The sequence below is a fragment of the Cydia strobilella genome, chromosome 20 (assembly GCF_947568885.1).
Source record: "Cydia strobilella chromosome 20, ilCydStro3.1, whole genome shotgun sequence".
NCBI lineage: Eukaryota > Metazoa > Arthropoda > Insecta > Lepidoptera > Tortricidae > Cydia > Cydia strobilella.
The window spans coordinates 12,774,802-12,787,284 of NC_086060.1; the positions used below are offsets into that span (position 1 = coordinate 12,774,802).

The 12,483-nt window shown below is 48.1% G+C and overlaps 1 protein-coding gene across 1 annotated transcript in view; it reads right to left on the reverse strand.

The window, feature by feature from the left end:
• LOC134750801 (ubiquitin thioesterase trabid-like) overlaps positions 1-12,483 on the reverse strand; it is a 53,855-nt gene that overhangs the window by 18,262 nt on the left and 23,110 nt on the right. The window contains exons 7-10 of the mRNA XM_063686045.1: positions 11,941-12,088; positions 7,843-7,928; positions 7,313-7,426; positions 7,080-7,208 (exon numbers count right to left, since the gene is read on the reverse strand). Coding sequence (XP_063542115.1) covers positions 7,080-7,208; positions 7,313-7,426; positions 7,843-7,928; positions 11,941-12,088 — 477 coding nt within the window. The remainder of the gene's footprint in view (positions 1-7,079; positions 7,209-7,312; positions 7,427-7,842; positions 7,929-11,940; positions 12,089-12,483) is intronic.

Genomic DNA, 12,483 nt, shown 5'->3' on the forward strand with positions numbered 1-12,483 from the left:
TGTCATTCAAGTTTTACGTTTTGAATAATGTTCCATTCCATCTCGAAACAATAAATAATTGATCATAAGCTACATATTACCTATAACGTTGTATGTATGAATAGTACCTGTTAAAAAACATTGTTTTTGTAGTTTAAAATAATTTTATTCGATTAAGAACTAGCAAAACGGCCTATCGTATTTTTATTTACGGAAAAACTTACTATTAAGTTTATTGTAGGTTTAAATTAATTTGTTTACGTTACATGTCCGTCTTTGGGTCACAAACTTACATATATACACCAAATTTCAACTTAATTGGTTCAGTCGTTTCCGAGAAAATAGGCTGTGACAGACGGACAGACAGACAGACAGACGCACGAGTGATCCTATAAGGGTTCCGTTTTTTCCTTTTGAGGTACGGAACCCTAATAATGATGATATTCCCACGTAATGATTGAGAAAACTTCGAATTTCGAAAAATAACACATTTGTAGTAGTATATGAAGCTGTACTTTAATTTTATAAGTTAACTATTAATGGCATTATTTATATTTATTTATTACGGATAAAAAAAACTGTATAAATAAACGCACTGTACGCCTCAGTTTAGTACATACCAAGCTTTAGCTATAAATCTTAATCCGTCGATTTGACTTAGGTATTTATTTGTAAGAAACAGATAAAACACAAATTAACTAATTGAGGCTTGTAAAGTATAATGCATAAGGGAATTTTATTTTATTTTATTTATTTGGCTCACAAAACAAGTTACAGACAATTTCAGAAATTAATACAATATTAGCATACAGTTCAGATCTAGACTATAACTCTAAGCATGTGTGCACAGAAGGATTAGAAGATTTAGTTACAATTTATTGCTAGGGAGGTGAGATGCCATTTCTACACAAGATTATGGACAGAAAAGTAAAATAAACAGTAGCAAGATCCAGTTTACAGAGTTGCGTGCGCTAGTAATTAATCTACCTAAGTCTAAAACTAAAACTAAATTATACTAAATATTTTCAATTAATTAATTAATCAAAAAGCGTTTACGGAAATTACAATTATGAACGCAGCCTATGGACACAAAATTTTGCGGATTTTATTTTTGAATGTGGGTAAGCTGCATTCAAATATATCTAAGGACGGATTCTCGGTAACGGTTTCGTTATATAAGCGACACATTCTTGTTATGGGATTATAAAATGATGTGTTGTTTTTGTAGATCTGTAGATGAAATATTTTGAGTGAGGGGTTGCGAGATTTGTATCGAGTGACAAAATTTAGAAGAGAAAGAAGGGTGGGACAGTCAATTTTGGAGTGTACAATTTTATAAAGTATTAACAGTTCGCTGCACTTCCTGCGATTTGCAAGGGATGGAATATTGAAGTACTTGAGCCTGCTGGCATATGATCTGAGGCTGCGACCAAGCTGGAGCCTGAAGCTGAGGATATTAAGAAACTGCTTTTGCACTTTTTCTAACCTGTCGACGTGAGTGTTGTAATAAGGTGCCCATATTACAGATCCATACTCTAAAGTGCTCCTAACCAAGGAACAGTATAAGTATTTTAAAACGTATGAGTTTTTTAAATCCTTGGTAAAGCGAGATATAAAACCATTAATCTTGAAACCTTTTGAAATCAAGTACTCATAGTGAGATTGGAATGTTAATTTTTCGTCAAAGCAGATACCAAGGTCCCTAATTACGGATGTACGATTAAGCGTGAAATTATTTAGAGAATAATTAAAAATTAACTTTTGTTTTGACGTTGAGAAAGAAATTACGTAACATTTATCCGTATTTAGGAACATACGATTGGAGATGCACCATTCTGCAATTGCATTCAGATTACTCTGAAGGATTTCACAGTTTTGGACGTTAGTTATTGTTGAGTAGATCTTGAGGTCATCTGCGTACAGTAAGCATGGACACGACAGACGCTCGACTAGGTCATTAATAAAAACAACAAAGAGAAGAGGACCCAGGTGCGATCCTTGAGGAACGCCCGAGGTAGCTTTCATTGGCGCAGACAGATGACCTTTGACACTTACAAGCTGACTTCTGTTTTCTAGGTAAGATTTAATCCACCTTAGCAAGTTACCGTGTATTCCATAGCCTTCCAATTTATTTATTAAGATAGTGTGATCGACTTTATCAAAGGCCTTGGAAAAATCTGTATATATTGAATCTACTTGAGTTTTTTTAGCGAATGCCCCGCAGATATAATTTTTGTATATTAGTAGATTGCTAACAGTCGATCTGCTAGAAACAAAGCCGTGCTGATTAGGAGAGATTGTAGTTTTAAAATGAGAGTAAAAGGAGCAATACATAACTGATTCAAATAATTTAGAAAATGCTGAAAGTATACTAATAGGCCTGTAATTGTTACAGTGACTGCTATCGCCCGATTTATGGATTGGAATAATATGAGCAATTTTCCACGGGGAAGGGAAAGTACCGCTCTTGATGGATCGATTAAAAATTATGTAGAGAGGTTGACAAAGCTCCTCGCAGCATTTTTTTATAAAAGACGGGGGAATACCGTCCGGGCCGGCGCCCTTGTTACAGTCAAGTCCTTGGATTTTTGCTTTGATTTGGTCAATGCTAATATAAGTGTCACTTAGGCTGATATTATTAGATGGTAACGCTGGGAAGTCGCTGGTACCGCAACTCGAAGGTTTCTCGAAGACAGAACCAAAGTAATTAGAAAACATTTCCGCGACTTCCTTCGCGTTCGATGAAACTAGGTTATTAAATTTCATAGTGACAGGGATACAGTTAGTAGATTTTTTGTCATTAACATATTTCCAGAAATGTTTGATATTTTGTTTAATTGAGACTTGAACTGACTCTATGTAGGCTCCATAACATTCGTCAATTAGTTTCTTACATCTTGTTCTAAGAAGATCAAACGTGTTATAGTCAAGTGGATTACCAAATTTTTTATAACGTCTATGGAATTTTAGCTTTTCTTTTAAGCAACGAATTAAAGAAGGGCTAAACCAACACGGAAAGGCTTGTGACCTGGCTCTTTTCAGAGGTGTATGCCTCTTAATGATGTCATTAAGCTTATCTTGGAAGATTAGTACAGCCACGTCCACATCGGCATTCGATAGCAGTCGCTGCCAGTCGATACAGGCTAGCTCCCTTTTAATTTCATGGTAATCGCACTTGTGAAAGTTAGGCTTACCCTGTAGTTTTGCAGTTATAGTTTCAGAGGGCGAGGCTACGAAATCAATGTCTATTAGCAGCGGAGGGTGATGGTCATCTATTCGACTTAAGGGTGAAGCTCCGTAGACATTAATATTATCTAGTGTAGATAGTACCAGGTCTAAGAACCGGTTATTTTTATTAGGGATGTTATTATATTGTTTAAGGTTAAATAGAGATATAACATCGGTCAATAATTCGCTCTTGTTATCCTGAGAAGTGGTCGAGGCTATCATTTGTGATGAGTTAGGCAACTTTGTCCATTGAATGTAAGGTAAATTAAAATCGCCAATAAGGAAAAATTCTACGTCGGTTTTAAGCTGCGCTAGTCTATTTTCTACATTAGAATAAAAAGCTTTAAGTTTAGTAATTTGAAGGTCTGGTGGTAAGTAACAAAGGCAAATAAGTAGGGTGGTACGGCAGACTTTAACTCGGAGCCAGATGTCCTCAACCTCGGTCTCCCACGTGTGCAAGCGCTCAGCTGCCAGTCGCTTATTGATGGCTACCGCTACCCCCCCGCCCTCACTTTTACCGATAGTAGTGGATGACCGGTCGCGGCGGAATATATTGTACCGAGAATCGAGGATCTCGGCGTCATAGACGCCGTCGTTTAAATTAGTTTCCGTAAAGCAAAGTATGTCATAATTGCAGTTTAGAATATTTAAATTTAAATCCTTTAACTTACTCCTAATTCTATTAACATTTTGGTAATAAATTAACATTAATATTAAACAGGACAGATAAGTTCAAATAAAAGTTACAAATTATAATGTGGCTAAAAACTAACACTTATACTAACTAAAAACTAAAAATTATAATTTGTTCAAACAATTAGCGTCCTTAATATGAATGGCGTCCGACTGTTCATTCTTACGTACGTAAATTTTGCCATACCGTGTCCATACAATATTGTAACCTTTTGATTTGGCTACTTTTCTAGTTTCAGCGTAAAGCGTTTTGCACTCCGGGGAAAGATGCTCTACCACGTAGATCCGTTTGCTCTCGCCGGTGATTCCTAGATGCATACTGTTGAGTAATTGGTTAGTGGGGTCCGTGGAGTTTCTCGCCGCCTTGTTGTGACGACTAGCCATAGCTAACACCGTGTCGCGAACGAGCGGAGACGAAAGTGATACTAAGATGTTACGTGGCCTGCTCGATTTGGTGTCCATCTTGGCAACTCGGCGACAAGCGATGATATTGTTTTCCGCAATTGACATATTTATGGTGGAGCACAGATTTTTGAACATGAGCATTACATTTTCGTTCTTTTTCTCTGGTACTGCCTGTAACTCTAAATTGCAACTTCTCGAAATATTTTCCATGGTAGAGAGTCGTGTGGATACAGAGCGGAGACTCGCCTGCAGCTTAACCTTTTCCTGTTCGAGTGTTTTAATTTTATCGTTTTGATCCGCGATCTCGGACTTGTGAGTTTGCTGTTCCGCACAGATAAAATCGGTGGTGGCTGTGAAATTCTTCTCGATATCGCGTACTGCACTCTGAACTTCCTCACGGACCATTTGCTTCACATCCTCTTTGATGGCATTGCGAACCGTGTTCACGAATGCTGATAAAGAATTATTTAATTTTTGCTCAATAAGTGCGGAGACGGAAGTATGGATTTTCTGGTCAAGTAAGGTACTTATATTACTTAATGTCACAGTGTCGTCTCTGAGATAATTTTGTGGTGTAAGAAGGCTCTTGTTCTGAGTTTCATCAAAATTGGAAACATGCATGCTATTGTCGAGTGACATGTCCAAACTTAGGTTCCCCTGTGGTATCTGATGTTGGCGTACTGGCGTGTCCGGGCGGCTCCTCAAGCGGCGAGTGTTTACATTAATACAACTCGGGCACATCCATGTTTTAGCATAATCAGGAGAAAGCGAGTCAAATTGTGTTTTACTGATATTTAAGCATTGCCTGTGGTATAACCCGGGGCAGCAACATATAACAATATATTTTTATTATAATTTACGACCTCTACACGCATGATCTACTCATACTCAAACAACAAAATATCTGCAAAAGATACACAAATACGAGGTACAGCGCCAAATGCCGCGCGCCTCTGGGCTGTAGGTTATTCTTTGAACCTCGTTCCGCCGCAGTCGCCGCACCGAGACGAAATTCGCGTACGATCGCAGTGAGCGGGGTGCGGGTACAGAGACGCTGAGACGCTCAAGGCCAAATCAGCGAGAATCGTCTTAATACGTGAGGACGTGGAAGGTGGACGCAGCTCCGTCACTTTTCAATTCGGCATGATGTGAGAAGGCAGCCATCAACGATTGAGTCAATTTTGGTTGGGTGGCAGCCCGTAAAACATGCAAATACAGTATTACAGCTTATAACCCGTAGCGAGGTAAGTTTCTTGATATCTGTCATCGTGAAAGCACAATTTCTAAAGTGCTGATTTGTATTAATTTTTGGTTTCTTGTTATAGGACAACGTGGCAATGGCGTTCCTTTTCTTATTGAATCCCTTGTGAGGATATCTTTATTTAAGCTTCAAATTAACATGTTAGAGGTTGACACCAACAATTTCATCAAAAGTCCGGGTAAGGATTTGTAATTTAATATAGAAAAGTGTAGTTTTCCTTTGTCTTTGTGCATACGTGGCAATAATGACCATGGGTCAAATTTAATAGTTTTCTCATGAGTAGTAGAGTATTGTAGGAGTTTTAATTATTGTCTGGTCTGTTTTCGTGGAAGACGAAATCGAGGTGCACATGTCCATGCAATTTTTTCAACATGTGTTTCAATGTGTAATTTTGTTTGTAGCTTGAAAGCCGGTGCTTCCTTCCTTCCTTCCTTCCCACGGCATCCTTCCTTGTGCCCCTGCACAACTGGCTTTGTCTTCTGGAACGTGCTAGTGCAGCCTGCTCTTGCGGGATCGTCCTGGTGACTCCGTGCTGTACCGGTAGAGCGGCTGGCTGGACACGCAACGACGGTCTCGCTGCGTATCGTCGCGACTCCTGCCGTCTGCCGCGCGCCACTGGGACGGCACGTGGCCACAGTTCTGCTGCCTCTGTAGCAACACTTGTCTCAGGTGTGGTCAACTCTGATTTCTCTTAGTGATTTCTTTTAATACTTGACTAACCTAGCAAGGAACTCATGATAGTGGCCTCTTACATTTGATTTCAAGTGCGAAGTGTTAAGCGTAAAAACAGAACTTCATAGACTTTGTCACGTTTAACGTCTAATATTACCATAAGTATGTAAATTCTGTATCAGGCCCACTGCCCGTCATCCATTTATTTAAAAATTGTAATTAAATGTGTAACTGAGCTCAAACAATAGTTTACTTTATCTCATATTAATCTTCCTTCTTTGCACGCTTTGTGTGTGCTGGCGCCCAATCTTTCTTTAGCTTAATATACTTTATCTACTAGGAGACACCTTAGAAACTGCCAGACGTATATTGTGATAGCAGCGTCGAGACCCACGACACTGAGAGAACCTACATATAGTCCATAGCTTAATATACTTGTTACAAAATAAAGAAAGAATATAAGCTCTACGCCGACGCATTACAGTTTTAATTTTTTTATATCATATATAGGTAATATACAGCTATCTACTAAAGGAATCTGGTTCAATCGATTGATGCAAATAATACAAAGTACACTCTCTGTTGTAGCGGTTATCAAACCCTTTTTAAAATCAAAATATTTGACGGAGCTCCAAATAAATAATTTTCGTTCGTCACCATTGAACTGCGGACTAGTCACATATAGGAGCTAGTTTTCGTTTTTCTCGCGGAGCCCCTACAAAGGCTTTGCTTAGGCGGAGCACACTTTGGGAATGGCTGCTCTATAGGAAACTTTGGAAAGAAAATTAATTACTAGACGAAATTACCAATTATATTTATAATGTTATAATAAGTGGCTCACCGAGTCGCACGCATAACTCGAGACTCCAGTTAATAAGGGGAGGTTCGGCTTCTAAGGTCTGCTGCGCGTCGCGGTCGAGCAGCTCCGAAAACAGTTGCTCTTGGATGGCTACCGGTAGTTCTTCGATCTCTGTACCATACAAAATACAATTAAATAGGTTGACGAATTGAAGGTATTAAGTATCTACTAGGCTTCAGATTTGGAATACTATTAGAGTTTAACATAACACCGACCTGCTGGTAACGCGAAAGTACAGAACTCGTTGAGGTAGCGGCACGGGAAGGCGCCCTTCTTGTACCGGATGGAGGCCGCCACGTGGCGCCGGATCGCCGCCGCCACATCCGGAGCTGTTCATAATAAACTATTGGTTTCGGCGAGATAACGGTGAGATATCACTTTCAATATCATTAATAACTGCAATAGATAGACAAAGTAATACATAAAAAAATACTTAACCTATTAGTGTATTGTAAAATATGAAACGACGAAAAGAGAACAGTTAAGTAATAAATGTAAGATCCGCCGTACATTCATTGCGTACGCGGTAATCGCATTGTCAAGAGTGGCGCCGTATAACGGCAAACGGTAATCTATCTCACCTGCTACTTTACGGGTCTTCAGTTTCGATTTGTTTTTATAGATATTGTGTAGATAGAATATTGATCAATATAAATAAGATTTAAACACGAAAAGAGCTCGCTTCAGGAGCCGCTTTGTCTTTGGACAAGTGGAGCCAAATAATAGAATGATTGCGTGAACTGACCGACGTATGAAGGGGAGCGCTTGAGCCCGGGGCCGCCGCCCGAGATGCGCGCGAGCAGCGTCGCCAGGATGTCCTCGCGCTGGAACCTGCGTGCGCACACAGAAACTCATATCGACATATTTCCTTTTCATTATTTGTTGAGCCGAGGACGACAGTTTCGGCGCTTTGAGAAATTGTTTTAGGAGATTTTACAGGTTTTTTTAATTTGAGCAATGGAAAATTTTAATTACCAGATATATTTGAAAACTGTATAGTCCCGTATACCTCCACGCGCCCCACGTCGCCTTCCACCACACCTCACATACATACGGGGTAGGGGTACCTGATGGCCAGGTGCACTAGCGTGTGTCCGGCGTCGAAGGCGGAGGCGCGGTCGAGCAGCGCGGCCTCGTGCGCGTCGAGCTTCCACCACACCTCACATACATACGGGGTAGGGGTACCTGATGGCCAGGTGCACTAGCGTGTGTCCGGCGTCGAAGGCGGAGGCGCGGTCGAGCAGCGCGGCCTCGTGCGCGTCGAGCTTCCACCACACCTCACATACATACGGGGTAGGGGTACCTGATGGCCAGGTGCACTAGCGTGTGTCCGGCGTCGAAGGCGGAGGCGCGGTCGAGCAGCGCGGCCTCGTGCGCGTCGAGCTTCCACCACACCTCACATACATACGGGGTAGGGGTACCTGATGGCCAGGTGCACTAGCGTGTGTCCGGCGTCGAAGGCGGAGGCGCGGTCGAGCAGCGCGGCCTCGTGCGCGTCGAGCTTCCACCACACCTCACATACATACGGGGTAGGGGTACCTGATGGCCAGGTGCACTAGCGTGTGTCCGGCGTCGAAGGCGGAGGCGCGGTCGAGCAGCGCGGCCTCGTGCGCGTCGAGCTTCCACCACACCTCACATACATACGGGGTAGGGGTACCTGATGGCCAGGTGCACTAGCGTGTGTCCGGCGTCGAAGGCGGAGGCGCGGTCGAGCAGCGCGGCCTCGTGCGCGTCGAGCTTCCACCACACCTCACATACATACGGGGTAGGGGTACCTGATGGCCAGGTGCACTAGCGTGTGTCCGGCGTCGAAGGCGGAGGCGCGGTCGAGCAGCGCGGCCTCGTGCGCGTCGAGCTTCCACCACACCTCACATACATACGGGGTAGGGGTACCTGATGGCCAGGTGCACTAGCGTGTGTCCGGCGTCGAAGGCGGAGGCGCGGTCGAGCAGCGCGGCCTCGTGCGCGTCGAGCTTCCACCACACCTCACATACATACGGGGTAGGGGTACCTGATGGCCAGGTGCACTAGCGTGTGTCCGGCGTCGAAGGCGGAGGCGCGGTCGAGCAGCGCGGCCTCGTGCGCGTCGAGCTTCCACCACACCTCACATACATACGGGGTAGGGGTACCTGATGGCCAGGTGCACTAGCGTGTGTCCGGCGTCGAAGGCGGAGGCGCGGTCGAGCAGCGCGGCCTCGTGCGCGTCGAGCTTCCACCACACCTCACATACATACGGGGTAGGGGTACCTGATGGCCAGGTGCACTAGCGTGTGTCCGGCGTCGAAGGCGGAGGCGCGGTCGAGCAGCGCGGCCTCGTGCGCGTCGAGCTTCCACCACACCTCACATACATACGGGGCAGGGGTACCTGATGGCCAGGTGCACTAGCGTGTGTCCGGCGTCGAAGGCGGAGGCGCGGTCGAGCAGCGCGGCCTCGTGCGCGTCGAGCTTCCACCACACCTCACATACATACGGGGTAGGGGTACCTGATGGCCAGGTGCACTAGCGTGTGTCCGGCGTCGAAGGCGGAGGCGCGGTCGAGCAGCGCGGCCTCGTGCGCGTCGAGCTTCCACCACACCTCACATACATACGGGGTAGGGGTACCTGATGGCCAGGTGCACTAGCGTGTGTCCGGCGTCGAAGGCGGAGGCGCGGTCGAGCAGCGCGGCCTCGTGCGCGTCGAGCTTCCACCACACCTCACATACATACGGGGCAGGGGTACCTGATGGCCAGGTGCACTAGCGTGTGTCCGGCGTCGAAGGCGGAGGCGCGGTCGAGCAGCGCGGCCTCGTGCGCGTCGAGCTTCCACCACACCTCACATACATACGGGGTAGGGGTACCTGATGGCCAGGTGCACTAGCGTGTGTCCGGCGTCGAAGGCGGAGGCGCGGTCGAGCAGCGCGGCCTCGTGCGCGTCGAGCTTCCACCACACCTCACATACATACGGGGTAGGGGTACCTGATGGCCAGGTGCACTAGCGTGTGTCCGGCGTCGAAGGCGGAGGCGCGGTCGAGCAGCGCGGCCTCGTGCGCGTCGAGCTTCCACCACACCTCACATACATACGGGGTAGGGGTACCTGATGGCCAGGTGCACTAGCGTGTGTCCGGCGTCGAAGGCGGAGGCGCGGTCGAGCAGCGCGGCCTCGTGCGCGTCGAGCTTCCACCACACCTCACATACATACGGGGTAGGGGTACCTGATGGCCAGGTGCACTAGCGTGTGTCCGGCGTCGAAGGCGGAGGCGCGGTCGAGCAGCGCGGCCTCGTGCGCGTCGAGCTTCCACCACACCTCACATACATACGGGGTAGGGGTACCTGATGGCCAGGTGCACTAGCGTGTGTCCGGCGTCGAAGGCGGAGGCGCGGTCGAGCAGCGCGGCCTCGTGCGCGTCGAGCTTCCACCACACCTCACATACATACGGGGTAGGGGTACCTGATGGCCAGGTGCACTAGCGTGTGTCCGGCGTCGAAGGCGGAGGCGCGGTCGAGCAGCGCGGCCTCGTGCGCGTCGAGCTTCCACCACACCTCACATACATACGGGGTAGGGGTACCTGATGGCCAGGTGCACTAGCGTGTGTCCGGCGTCGAAGGCGGAGGCGCGGTCGAGCAGCGCGGCCTCGTGCGCGTCGAGCTTCCACCACACCTCACATACATACGGGGTAGGGGTACCTGATGGCCAGGTGCACTAGCGTGTGTCCGGCGTCGAAGGCGGAGGCGCGGTCGAGCAGCGCGGCCTCGTGCGCGTCGAGCTTCCACCACACCTCACATACATACGGGGTAGGGGTACCTGATGGCCAGGTGCACTAGCGTGTGTCCGGCGTCGAAGGCGGAGGCGCGGTCGAGCAGCGCGGCCTCGTGCGCGTCGAGCTTCCACCACACCTCACATACATACGGGGTAGGGGTACCTGATGGCCAGGTGCACTAGCGTGTGTCCGGCGTCGAAGGCGGAGGCGCGGTCGAGCAGCGCGGCCTCGTGCGCGTCGAGCTTCCACCACACCTCACATACATACGGGGTAGGGGTACCTGATGGCCAGGTGCACTAGCGTGTGTCCGGCGTCGAAGGCGGAGGCGCGGTCGAGCAGCGCGGCCTCGTGCGCGTCGAGCTTCCACCACACCTCACATACATACGGGGTAGGGGTACCTGATGGCCAGGTGCACTAGCGTGTGTCCGGCGTCGAAGGCGGAGGCGCGGTCGAGCAGCGCGGCCTCGTGCGCGTCGAGCTTCCACCACACCTCACATACATACGGGGTAGGGGTACCTGATGGCCAGGTGCACTAGCGTGTGTCCGGCGTCGAAGGCGGAGGCGCGGTCGAGCAGCGCGGCCTCGTGCGCGTCGAGCTTCCACCACACCTCACATACATACGGGGCAGGGGTACCTGATGGCCAGGTGCACTAGCGTGTGTCCGGCGTCGAAGGCGGAGGCGCGGTCGAGCAGCGCGGCCTCGTGCGCGTCGAGCTTCCACCACACCTCACATACATACGGGGTAGGGGTACCTGATGGCCAGGTGCACTAGCGTGTGTCCGGCGTCGAAGGCGGAGGCGCGGTCGAGCAGCGCGGCCTCGTGCGCGTCGAGCTTCCACCACACCTCACATACATACGGGGCAGGGGTACCTGATGGCCAGGTGCACTAGCGTGTGTCCGGCGTCGAAGGCGGAGGCGCGGTCGAGCAGCGCGGCCTCGTGCGCGTCGAGCTTCCACCACACCTCACATACATACGGGGTAGGGGTACCTGATGGCCAGGTGCACTAGCGTGTGTCCGGCGTCGAAGGCGGAGGCGCGGTCGAGCAGCGCGGCCTCGTGCGCGTCGAGCTTCCACCACACCTCACATACATACGGGGCAGGGGTACCTGATGGCCAGGTGCACTAGCGTGTGTCCGGCGTCGAAGGCGGAGGCGCGGTCGAGCAGCGCGGCCTCGTGCGCGTCGAGCGCCCGCGCCGGGTCGCCGCCGGCCGCCAGGTACGCCTCCACGCGCCCCACGTCGCCTTCCACCACACCTCACATACAAAAAACACCTACTTAATTCAATTCTTCAAGTACGAGGGCGCAGTGACATCATACATGACTCCATCTTACTTTTTTGTTACGACATTACTCTTTGGACCGCGGACCAGGCGCAAACGTCAATCATAGCCTCCCGGCTTATCAGCCCACATGCTAGTGTAAATGTTATAATGAATTAAAAAAATGGTCAGCCGTCACATGAACATGTAAAAAAAATATCTTCAGTCATCGCCTCCCGATTGATACTTTGTCAGATGATAGTTTAGATGCGGTTATGAATTTAAAAAACCGTCAGTCGGTTGTATAGCGGTGGAAAGACCGTCAGCTGGTCGCATGAATATGTAATAATTACCCACCTTATAGTCCGACAAGAAATTGTAGAAAATTA